This window comes from Octopus sinensis, linkage group LG1, assembly GCF_006345805.1.
Source record: "Octopus sinensis linkage group LG1, ASM634580v1, whole genome shotgun sequence".
NCBI classification, from domain to species: domain Eukaryota; kingdom Metazoa; phylum Mollusca; class Cephalopoda; order Octopoda; family Octopodidae; genus Octopus; species Octopus sinensis.
In genome coordinates, this window is record NC_042997.1 from 193,029,058 (window position 1) to 193,042,389 (window position 13,332).

At 41.3% G+C, this 13,332-nt stretch overlaps 1 protein-coding gene across 2 annotated transcripts in view; it reads left to right on the forward strand.

The window, feature by feature from the left end:
• Nucleotides 1-8,445, forward strand: part of LOC118766475 (glycine-rich protein DOT1-like) — a 9,301-nt gene extending 856 nt beyond the window's left edge. Inside the window, exons 2-4 of one of the 2 annotated variants that reach the window (XM_036509864.1) lie at nt 3,644-3,916; nt 7,620-8,012; nt 8,061-8,445. In XM_036509864.1, coding sequence (XP_036365757.1) covers nt 3,644-3,916; nt 7,620-8,012; nt 8,061-8,314 — 920 coding nt within the window. In that variant the 3' untranslated portion in view covers nt 8,315-8,445. Of the gene's footprint in view, nt 1-3,643; nt 3,917-7,619 lie in introns of both variants that reach the window. The other variant, XM_036509860.1, reaches the window with a different exon arrangement.
• The last annotated feature ends 4,887 nt before the right edge of the window (nt 8,446-13,332 follow it).

Below are 13,332 nucleotides of genomic sequence, written 5' to 3' on the forward strand. Positions count from 1 at the left end.
GTGGAAATTATTTAAAAAAAACTGCCGTTCAAACCGAAAAGATCCGGTTGTAATAATCGAGAACGCGCCTCTTTTTCTGGATGGGAAACTATGTACCTATATCAGAAAACTATAATATACTGTTACTAACATCATGAGGTTGTTCTTACTGTTGATTACACAACGTTTCCACTGTCTGAAGTGGAAATGAAGTCAGCGAATTTATGTATCTTGAAAATTTTACTCATTTACTTGCGTCAGTCATTTGACTGCGGCCATGCTGGAGCACCGCCTTTAGTCGAGCAAATTTACCCCCAGAACTTATTCTTTGGAAGCCTAGTACTTATTCTATCGGTCTCTCTTGCCGAACCGCTAAGTTACGGGGACGTAAACACACTACCATCGGTTGTCAAGTAATGTTGGGGGGACAAACACAGATACACAAACATATACACACATATACATATATATATATGTATATATAAATATACATATATACGACAGGATTCTTTCAGTTTCCGTCTACCAAATCCACTCACAAGGATTTGGTCGGCTCGAGGCTATAGTAGAAGACACTTGCCCAAGGTGCCGTGCAGTGGGACTGAACCTGGAACCATGTGGTTGGTAAGCAAGCTACTTACCACACAGCCACTCCTGCGCCTTGGGTATGCTCAAAATGCACACCTACTCGTTTCCTACCCGCGAGTGCCTCACCCGTGGAGGACGTGGCGATAACACCTACCGGCGGTGCGGCAGCGCATCCGAGAGGATCTCCCAGGAAAATTCTAAAGTAGAGGCCCACAATCTCTTCCACGACCCTTAGAATAGTGTCATAAATGTTTCTTCTTATACTTGATAGTATTTACAGCCAGGCAGACAAAGACCCACTGACCAAGAAGTTAGATTCGTAAAATCAGTTGAGCTTTGTGATACATAGTTACGTCTCTTCACGTTCTGCGTTTAAATCTCTGACAATACTAATTAGTTTCATTGTCCTCACATCTCTGACAACATCAATTAATCCAATTGCCCTCACATCCATTATGATATGCAAACAGTCGTAGATATCTTGATGTTTATCACCTTCGGTTACTTTCTCTTCTCAATGATCGTCAGTACAGTTTCAACAGTCGTATCTACTGGAAACTTACACTTCTACATCACACTGCGCTCTCATATATCCTCATGGCTAATTATTCGGCTACTTGAGTTATATCTATTATCCCTGGTATACCTCAGGGTTCTGTTATGTATTTCACGCTCTTCTTTCTCTACATGAATGACCTCACTCTTACTTCTAAGCTGACTCTTATACAAAGACTATTACACGTTAAGGCACCTTAATGGCTAAACTTTACAATAATGTCAACCAATGGCAACCTCAAAGATCAATCTTTTCCTTTTATTCTATTTCAGTTGATGCAATAATTACCCGTTAAGTACTGGGTATAATTTGATTGTACCGTTTCTCAAACTTTGAGGCCTTGTGCCTCATCAATCATCAGCCAAGTGCCCTTGCTACGACCAGGGGTCAGCTAGCCAAGATTCTCCATTTCCCTCTCTGCTGTGCTGCATGCATACACCCATCCAGGCTCTTGTTTCCAGTCCATTCTTTGACGTCGGCGTCTACAAATATCTTTGACGACTTTATGTCTTATGTTCTCTTCTCTTGAATACTTCCTGTCAGGATGGTCTTGGGAAATAACTCGTGGCACAATCTACGTCCAAATATGATGGGTTTATGGACTTGATTTTCGACACTAGGCATCTTCGAACTTCCATTTTTTCTAGTACTGCAGCGTTTGTTACTTTGTTTTCCAACTTATTCTGTCCAAACTGCGAGACATCTACGTCTCAAAGACATCCATTGCTCTGTGCATTGTCCAAGCTCGACACCAAAAATGTAGGTCGTTTATATAATGTGGACTCTACCAAAATGAACAAGATAGCGTTTATGCTTTTTCTTCCACCGATGTTATCGCAATCCTGACCTTTCCTGTCGTCTGCCTCAAATACTCAGCTTCTTTTATTTCACTGCATCGTGCTGTTTTAATGCTGTTGCTATTACCAAAATTTTCCTCGTCTTCCCCTACGTCAATACTTCTCGGCCTTTTGTAACTCAGCCCTCCTTCTTTAACTAGTGTAGGGTGTGCAGTGTGTGCAGACCGCACAAATGGGTAATTCTGTACATGCATTTACTGTAGTCGAAGGTATGTTACGTTTAAGGAAGGGTGATCGATTTGGCTTCTTCACGGGACGGCCCTAAAATCCCAGCCTTTCACCGAAACGATGCTTTACCCCGTCTAAGATTTTTTTAAAGTAGAAATTTATTTTAATCAAACTGCCCAGTAGTTTATTATTCATATTTTTATATACTATTCCATGTAAATCCATAACTGACGGGAGCCTGAGAGCCGTGGGTTAGGGATCCGGATGAGCATTTACCTATTTAACGCGGTAGTTTGACAAAATCATTAGAACATCTGACAAAAAATGCTTCATAGTATTAGTTACAAATCTTACAAATCCTACCGATGTTGTTCTTATAACTGTTTCCTACCCGCTGAAATCAATACCAGTGATTATTCGTTGACAGATACATCTGGTAACAGAAAGATCAAACAAAGCAATAGTCTATTTACATGTCCTAGTATATAGGATAAAAAGATAATAGTAATAATGGTCTAGTGGTTAGGGCAACGGATAACCGGTCGAAAGATCGCGGTTTCGATTCCCGGACCGGGCGTTGTGTGTGTGTTTATTGAGCAAAAACACCTAAAAGCTCCACGATGCTCCGGAAGGGGGTGGTAGTGACCCCTGTTGTACTCTTTCGCCACAACTTTCTCTCACTCTCTCTTCCTATTTCTTGAGTAACGCTGCGATGGACTGGCGTCCCCTCCAGCTGGGGGGAACACATACGCCACAGAAACCGGGAAACCGGGCCCATGAGCCTAGCTAGGCTTGATAAGAGCGACGTTTATCGTTTTTAATACAAATCAAGTAATGTTGATGAAGTATATTCTCCGAAACGTTAGGCTACTTCTTCCTCGCGGCTCTATTTGAATTATTTGTATTACTTTTTTGTCCGCTAGTTCACTGTATTACCGTACAATATCATAGAGACTAGTGATTGTCCACCTTTTGTACTTCAGCGCTATTTTCTTTCAAATCATTCTCCAAAAGAACGTTACTCTCTCTCTTTACTCTTTTACTTGTTTCAGTCATTTGACTGTGGCCATGCTGGAGCACCGCCTTTAGTCGAGCAAATCGACCCCAGGACTTATTCTTTGGAAGCCTAGTACTTATTCAATCGGTCTCTTTTACCGAACCGTTAAGTAACGGGGACGTAAACACACCAGCATCGGTTGTCAAGCGATGTTGGGGGGACAAATACAGACACACAAAGATTTACACACTCACATATATATATACATATATACGACGGGCTTCTTTCAGTTTCCGTCTATCAAATCCACTCACAAGGCTTTCGTCGGCCCGAAGCTATAGTAAAAGACACTTGCCCAAGGTGCCATGCAGTGGGACTGAACCCGGAACCATGTGGCTGGTAAGCAAGCTACTTACCATACACAGCCACCTGACCAGGTTAAGACAAAACCTCACTGATATAAATTAACATAAAATTTAAATTTTTTTAAAATTTCAGCGCCAGCGGTATGGAGTGGTTATGGAAGTTCAGGTCATAAAGGTGGCGGCGGTGGTGGCGGCAGCGGTGGCGGCGGCGGTGGCGGTGGCGGCGGTGGTAGTTGGTCAGGTGGTGGAGGAGGAAACAATCTCAAGTGTTACGACTGCCACAGTGGTTCCGCAAGTTATACTTACAAAGATTGTCCGGTCAATGGAAATTTGAACGGCCAGAACTTAGCAACTATCAACTGCGATGGTTTGTGTTTCTCAAGAACGAGCAAATGGGAGAAAGGTGGTAAGTACATTTGAATTGAATATTTTGGCATTATCTCCCCTGGGAAAAAATGTGCATATACACACATTCACATGATCTCTCACTCTCTCTCTCTTTCTTTCTCTCTCTCTCTCTCTCTCCCTTTCTCTCTCTCCCTTTTCTCTCTCTCCCTTTTTCTCTCTCTCCTCTCCTCTCTCTCCCTCCCTACCTCCCTCACCCCGTCTCTCCCTTTCTCTCTCTCCTCCTCTCCCCTCTCTCGCCCTTTCTTTCTCTCCTATCTCTCTCTCTCCCCTTTCTCCCTCTCTTACTCACGTGCACAAACGCGCACATTCACACATGCACACACATTCTCTCTCATTCGATGTCACTCTTCCCCCTCTCTCTCACACACATTTTTTCTCACTCTCTGTCTCTCTCTTTAAAATTCAGTCTTAACTTTATCTAGAAGAGATTGTCTCCTCTACGATAGCTGACCACCAGGAGCATACCACACGTAAATATCACTGTACTTCTCCCGTAAAATTAAATACTGTGTGCCTCTTTATTTACTCTTTTACTTGTTTCAGTCATTTGACTGTGGCCATGCTAGGGCACCGCCCTTAGTCGAGCAAATCGACCCCAGGACTTATTCTTTGTAAGCCCAGTACTTATTCTATCGGTCGATTTTGCCGAACCGCTAAGTTACGGGGGGCGTAAACACATCGGCATCGGTTGTCAAGCGATGTTGGGAGGACAAACACAGACACAAATACATACATACATACATACATACATACATACATACACACACACACACACATATATATATATATATATAATATATATATATATATATATATATATATATATATAATATATATATATATATGTACGACGGGCTTCTTTCAGTTTCCGTCTACCAAATCCACTCACAAGGCTTTGGTCGACCCAAGTCTATAGTAGAAGACACTTGTCCAAGGTGCACGCAGTGGGACTGAACCCAGAACAATGCAGTTCGTAAGCAAGCTACTTACCACACAGCCACTCCTATTTATTCATTCATTTTTTCCTTCATCCTCAGTTATCAGAACTTCAATTTTTCTCTGTTTTTTTCTTGTATGGAAGTGCTATAGTGATGGTGATGATGACGATGATGATAATGCATTCTACAATGGATTTTCACATTGCAACTTAAAGATTCATACACAGTAGCCATTCTATTACCTTCAAGGGATAGTTGTGGTTGCTTAGCTCCAAGTTACCCTTTATTTGGCGGACCTATGATCAAAAATTTTCTTCTACAACTACCCTATTTTCTTTAGGCCATAGCATCTAACATGTGTATTTTTTCTTTTTTTTTCTTTAAGACAGTAGATTGTAATTTGAGGGAGATATGGTTTCCATTTCTAGTATGTCTAGTGCCCAGATAGAAGCCTCCTTATTACTTGTCTGACTAAGCGGCTTTTATGAAGATGGTATTATTCATAGTTTTTTTCAAAAACGTTTAATTCATACACCTCGAGTTATATCATGCTGACGATTACTAAAAAGAATGAAATAGTATTAGATCTGATTACTAATGACTAGAAATTTTTAGAACTTTGTAATAAGTAAACAAGAAAAGTAAATATGCATCTTTTTCGTTGTTATTCCTTAATTTCAAATTCAAAATCTTAATCTTGTCAAATGTTATGAAGAAATGATTATCTCCCTTATTCTAACTGTCCGCTCGAGAACTCCGCGTATTTAATCCAATACGTTTCGTTATTGAAACTCAAATGATTATTATAGAGACAATTGTTGTTGTTCAATCCAAGGTCAGCGCTGATCGAGCAAACCCACGATCAAAGTCATTATAGCAATGACAATTCTATGCGTTTTCTTTTTAAGTCGTAGTATATTTAGGATCATTCTTTTAACGTATCCTTTTGTTTTAAGTGGATACAGTGTATTTTGAAAGAAATTTGGCTACTATTTCTCGAATGACGAGCGACCGCATAAAGACTCGCTCATTAGCTCATTAAAAAAATTGACTGAGCTGACCTAAGATCTATAGGCATTTCATTCGTGACCATCCCGTCTTTTTAAGGTTACTTATGCCTAAATTAACCAATGTATCCTTTCAATTTTTAGAGACAACAGGGTGTGATTTGAAGGAGACATAACTGCTTATTATTGGCAGAGTGACTATTTAGAGGCTCTTCGTGATCCTGTCCGTGTTACGATAATAGCGTTTTTCATTGATCAGTTTTCAATCGAAATCCATAGATTTTTACTTCATTGCTTTTTTTTCGTTTTTGTTCTTTCCTTCTTTGTCTAAGTCAGTTATAATCCCCTTCATATCTGGATGCTATATGGGAATGCAATAAGAATACTTCTGATTTAGTTATCACTGGTGGCGATTTTATAGAGTTGGAAGATGGATGCAAGAACAAGTAGTTTGCGTGAATATATAAATATTGGGTTGTCTGGAAAGGTCGTGCCGATTTATAAAGGAAAGAAAAAGGTCAATAATACTTGCCATTACATTTTTAATCAACCAAATATGAACCATTTTGTTGCACAATGTGTCTCCATCTTTCCTTTAACTTGAAAATACCCTCTTCCCAGAATTGAGGTGGTTTCATAGCAAACAATTCATCAAGGTATCTTTTTACGTCATCCAAGGAATTGAAATTTTTACCATTAAGACTATTCTGCAGAGACCTGAATAAGTGGAAATCTGAAGGAGTAATATCTGGTGAATATGGATGGTGGGGTAACACATCCCAACCGTGCTGCAGCAATTTTTGTCTGGTTCCCAAAGCATCAAGTGCCGAAAATGAACTTTCTTATCTTCCATTTTAAAGGGTTACAGAATTAACACAGGTTATGGGAACATAAATCTTCTTCCACGAAAAGATAGCTTAAACTGTGCTCTAAATGGAGGTGTAGTCAAATCCTATTTTATGGACTCGACCATGTTCTAAAATAAGTCGAAATGTAAGCTGCTATAAATCGGCACGAACTTTCCGGACAACCCAATACAAATATGGTTATTTATCGTTAAACAAAACAATGTGACGTCGTTACGACCAATGACTAGATAGAAATGTTTGCAGCAGATAAATAGTTCAACTGTTTGTGAGGATGTTGCTGTCTAGAGAATCACAGTAGTTGTGAGAGTCATTTGTATAAGGTTAAGACGTGTGCCACCACTGGCAGCTAGCGGACAGCGAATTCTATTTATAGATAATGTTTCTGTCAAGGGAAAAAGGTGCCGAAAACAAAATTTTAATGACATCCCCCTTCTAGTCGAGATCCAAATGATCGGTTCTTTGCTGGCGTCATCAATAATTGAGCGAATCACGATCATTGCGATACAGTGATTTTGTACCAGAGATTTGATCGGACAGATGTTTGCTGATGTCATCAAGCTCTAACAAAGTCCTGACCGTTCTAATACAGCGATCTGGATTCAATTTGTTGGTAGTGAATTAGTGTTTAGGACACTACTACAGGAATATTAAATCGCTCCCCAGAATTTTACTGCTACTTTTTTTTAGCGTTCCGTTCAGGATAAATGAGAGACAAAGATGACATCAGTCGGTTTTGAACTCAGAACATAAAAAACCGTAAATAAACACCGCAGGTATTTTTTCCCAAGTTCTTACCATTCTGACTATCTACCGACTGATATTTTAAAAATCTTTTCTCTCCACAATTTCTTTTATTTTATCATCCAGTTCATTCATTTTCTTTTCAGTTATCTACAGGGGATGTTCATCAGCTTTCCCCAACTTACCAAGTAACCTGAAACCTGGATGTATCGATTTTAAAGGTGAATCGTGGTGCATGTGTTCGAACGATCTTTGCAACACTGATGACATGGGCAGCTACATACATGGTGGCGGCGGCGGAGGTGGAAGTGGCGGAGGCTCATGGGGCGGTGGTGGCGGTAAAGGTGGTAATGGTGGAGGAGGAAAAGGTGGAAATAATGGAGGTGGATCGTGGGGTGGTGGTGGTGATGGATCGTGGGGAGGTGGTGGATCGTGGGGTGGTGGTAGTGGTGGATCATGGGGTGGTAACGGAGGTGGTGGCAGTGGGTCAAAGGGTAGTCACGGAGGCGGTGGAAGTGGATCGTGGGGCGGAAACGGAGGTGGAGGAAGTGGGTCAAAGGGTGGTCATGGAGGCGGTGGATCGTGGGGTGGTGGCAGTGGGTCAAAGGGTAGTCACGGGGGCGGTGGAAGTGGATCTTGGGGTGGTAACGGAGGTGGTGATAGCGGATCATGGGGTGGCGGAGGAAAAGGTGGAAATGGAGGAGGTGGCTCGTGGGGAGGTAGCGGTTCATGGGGTGGTGGAGGCAGCGGAAGCGGTGGAAGTAGTGGAGGCGGTGGAAGTAGTGGAGGCGGCGGAAGTAGTGGAGGCGGCGGAAGCATTGGTGGAAGTTACGGACGTTAACGAAGATGACGTAAGCCATAACACGCCTTCAATCTCAAAGACTTCAGGAACTGTCTTCAGCTTTCTTCAATATTTTCTGCCTGAGAAACTCTTCTCTGGTCTTTCATCTGTTAATAAAATTTCAAACTGACTCCTGGTATCCTGTTTATCTTTACTCTTCTTATTCTTTTTGTTATATATCAATACACACACACACACACACACTCGCGGGGGTTGCTGAAAAGTTCCTGGGTTTGGGTAAAAGAAAGTACAGGAGGATCAGTCAATTATGAATTTATTCAACATGTTCCCCGTCAGATTCACACACTTGTTGCAGCAGTCTTTCTAAATCCTGTGAAAGAACTCGGAAGGTTGGGCCACCGACTAGGCCTTTTGCGATATTCTTAAAGCCAGGAACTTTTCAATATTCCCTCGTATCTATCTATCTATCTATCTATATATATATATATATATATATATATATATATTACTATATTATTATATATATATATATATATATTACACACATATATACATACACACATATATATATATATATATATATATATATACATACATACATACTACATACATACATACATACATACATACATACATATATATATATATAATAATAATAATAATAATAATAAACATTGTGTACAGTGCTCAGGTGCACTACAACTCATCGAAAGTGTATATATAATCAGTTGTAGTTTCGACGGATTTCGGAAAGCATGAGGGCCTTAAAGGATGCAGTGTCATGGCAGTCAACAACTGACGCAGGCAGTTTATTCCATGCTTCAGCAACTCTGAGCGTGAAAAAATGTTTCCGAAAGTCATGGGAGCTGTGTTGTTTTCTGACTTTGTAGGCATGTCCACGTGTGTTAGACACATGGAGATCAAAAAGGTGTTCAGTGTTGTTATTGGTGAGGGGGTTGACAACTTTGTGGGTGTTTACCAAGTCCGTCGCCAGACGCCGGAGCTTCAGTGAATCATGCCCAGGGAAACAAGGCGCTCAGAATATGGTAGGTGTCTGATGGAGGGTATGCGTTTGGTTGCACGTCTCTGAACAGATTCCAGGAGGTCAATGTTCTGAGCAAGATAGGGGTTCCAAACTGATGATGCGAATTCCAATGTGGTCGTACCATAGCTGTATACAGTTTTAAATAGATGGCTGGAGAGCGGCTAACAAAAGTCTTGCTGAGTGATGCCAAGACACCCTCGGCCTTCTTGACAATTTTAGAGATATGCTTTGTCCAACGCAAATCACTGCTGACAGTGATGCCTAGGTCACGCTCGCAAAAGGATTTCCTGATATCAGTGTTGTGGAGGGAGTATGTGGACGCAGGGTTTTTTCTCCCAAAATGCATGGTGGTACACTTGTCCACAGCCAGTTTCAGTTGCCAGTCTGTGATCCATTGCTGCATTGTGTCCAGGTCTGATTGCAGGAAAGAGCTGTAGACAACAGGATCTGTCCTCTTGATTTCAAGGTACAGCTTGATGTCGTCTGCATATTTTAATACTGTGGCATTCTTTAAATTTGCATCTATGTCATTAATGTATGCCACAAACAAGAGGGGACCAAGGACAGATCCCTGTGGTACACCCGATGACATCTCATATGGTGTAGAATGCTGTCCTAGAACTGTGACTACCTCCTTTCGGTTGAGAATGAAGGATTTCAACCAGTTAAAAAGGTCATCCCTCACACCCATTGCAGAGAGTTTCACCATAAGCCTTTTGTGTGGCACAGAGTTGAAAGCCTTAGCAAAGTCAAGGTAGACAACATCCACCCATGAGCCACTGTCAGTGATCTGAGTAATGTCCTCAAGAACTCGACAAGCTGATCACTGCAGCTGGAGTTAGGGACAAATCCATATTGTGAGGGTCGGATGAGACTGTGTGAGCTCCAGAAGTTCCAAAGTGTTTCTCTGACACACGATTCCATCAGTTTTGCAATGCAGCTAGTGAGACTGACTGGGCGATAATTGACAGGTGATGTGCGGTCGCCCTTCTTGAACAGAGGAATGACACTGGCAGTTTTCCACTGTTCCGGAGTAGCACCATTGTTGAGACAGTACTGGAAGAAAGTAGAGAGTTGGTGTAAAGGAAGTACCTGCCACGTTTGAGAAGCAGGTATGTAACTCCATCAAGACCAGGGGAGGCATAGTTGCGCTTATTTTGAAGGTGACGTCGCAGCATTGCAGGTGTAAATTCCATAGTTGTTATGGAATTTGCTGTTAGAGATGGTGAAGATGGTACATTTTGACTTTCAACAGTGAATATGTTTGCATAGCACTCGGCAATGAGTTCTGCGCATTCCTTGGGGTCGTCAGTGATCTGGTTTGTGTGAGGGTTGCGAAGAGGGCCCACTGGAGAGTGAGGTCTCTGCTTCGAATGCACATATTTCCAGAAAACCTTGCTGTCAGGATTGGCTGCTATGCACTGTTCAAATTCAAGCACTGCTTTTTTTGTCACTTGCTTGAGATGGTTGGAAGATTTATTCCGCTTCTTCCTGTTGGTGTCTGATTTATGCAACTTGTATTCCTGTTCAGCAGTTCGACGTTCCTTCCTGGCAAGTCGGACCGCTGAAGTTTCCCAAATTGCACTTTTGGGGCGGTTCTTCTTTTTCTGTTTACATGGCACTGATGCTGCACATGCTGCCCATATTGAGTCCAGGATACCCTGGAGTATAGTATTCACATCTCCAGAGTTGTAGAATTCACGCCAGTTTGGGTGCTGTAGTTCAGTGTGGTACAGGTTCCAATCTGCTCTCTTCCAATCGAAGGAAGCAGTTTGGAGATGGTTCAGGTTTTTGTTGCCCGCAAGAGCCAGATTGGCGATGATCATAGCATGATCAGAGTCACCTAGAGGTTCCTCCGTAGTGCAATTGATAACCGCTTCAGGAGTCGTGGTGAAGAGCAGGTCCAAGGTGTTGTCGCCTCTTGGAGAGGTGACTACTTGTGACCAGTTTGAGTCCAGTACAAGCTCAACAAAATCGTTTGCACTCTGTGGCCAATGGAAGGTTTCCCAATTGATTTCAGGATGATTGAAATCGCCTGCAATGAAAACATAAGTGGCTGTTTTCCTAGCTGGTGTACCCGGTAATTCCCGGGGGTAAAGATGTTCTATTTAAATGCCTCATTTAAACGCCTTATTACTCTGATATACAAATGCAATTTCGTTACAACTGCCACAAAAAGTGTATTTTCCGTCACGAAAAAGTACAAGAAACTGTCAGCTGGAGGAGGGAGAGATTGTCGGAGGTTGGCGAGAGAGAATTTCGGAGGTTGACAAGAGAGACTGTCGGAGGTTGGCGAGAGAGATTGTTGGAGATTGTCGAGAGAGCTTTTCAGAGGTTGTCAGAGATTGTTGGAGATTGTCGAGAGAGGTTGGCGGGAGAGGTTGTCGGAGATTGGTGAGAGAAGTTGTCGGAGGTTGGCAAGAGAGGTTGTCGGAGTGAGAGGAATCTTTGTTCCAATATTTCAGTCTTGCAGCGCTTCGTGATACACAACGTTTTTGGTTTTGCCGTTGGGTATATAGATGAATAAATTTTCCGGATTTCAAACGCTAGAGCATCCGACATAGAATCTGTCCGTGAGAAAAAGCAGGATTGGGACACACCTATTAAATACGTTCTAGAATCAAAATTTATCTACTGTCATCGAAAATGTTTAACTGGAAAAATGCAGAATTATCGGAGTTATTGGCATTCAAAGTGTAATTAAATTTAATTGAAAACCCTGCATGCATTGCCAGTATTTAGTTATTTGGAGATGTTGAAAAAATGTCTATTAATGCAATGTCTAAATTAATTATAGCAATATGTATATAACTGTTTAGATATTGAAAAAGACGAAGAATAATTGTTTGATTTAGTAAATATCAAATATAATGAATCGGAGACTTACTTAAGATAGCTATTATCGCATTAGAGCAGCTTATGAAGTAGAAGTACCCACTCGTACTCTTACTCGTCGTGACATTTTAAATGTTAACTTTATCAAAGTTAATTTATTAAAGCTAATATATAAATATAGCATATATAAACGAAAAAAAAATATATCTATGTATATAAATGTATGAATGAAGTCTTTAATATTTAAGATTCAAAACTTTGAGTAGTGAAATGCAGAATTAGGTCCGCTGATCGTGAGAATCAAATATTGATCGCTTCGCTAAAAACTGACAAGTGCAGGTGCTTTGGTTTATTTCCCTTGGGTGTTTAACTAAAATATATTAGTTATATATAGTAGATATAAGGATCCCTTCCAGGGGCCCTATTATCAATTTTTTTCAACAATCTAAGTATCTCACGGTGTTTCCAGACATGAGTTCTCCTCAAGTGTCAAGTTTCATCAAAATCGATAAAACTATGTAGGAGGAATTAGCTAACAGCTCCACAAAACAAACATACCCACAGACAGAATTTCCTACATATATAGTAGATACATATTAAAAATGGGGAAGGCCGCTTTAGGTTTCCATCCATAAAAGGTATAGCTTTATGGCGTATTGTCAGATCTCAATAACCTATTGATCCATGACCTCTCAAAAATATGGAGGGGGAAATGCCTCACTACTCAAAGGTAACAGTTGGGGATTATCTTCCTTTGCTACTGGCTATCGACTTCCGGTTGTGCCCTCGTCTTGTAGGCTCCCAAAAGCTAGCAGGAACCTCATAAAATGTAAACATGGCCCGAAAATCTCCGTTCTGGAGTTAAGGATGTTCCCTGGTTCGAGTGAGTCTTTTAGGATTCTCGCGCGTTCAGCTATGCATAACTTGCAACGCTTCGCCCCGATGATGTAGGGGCCTGCGTTTTCGCGGATTTTCCATGAGATCGAGTATGGAATTCCATCGTCTCTTACTTGCCAGACGTGGCTGGCCAGTGACGTTACGTATCTCCTTTCAGAACTCTGAAGGAGGACCTGTAATTGGAGAGACATTGCTTGAAAGAGTTCCCGGAACATCCAATGTATTAGTGGGCGTGTGCTGTTGGTGCTGTATCTGCTGATATTAATGTTGTTGGAGCTGA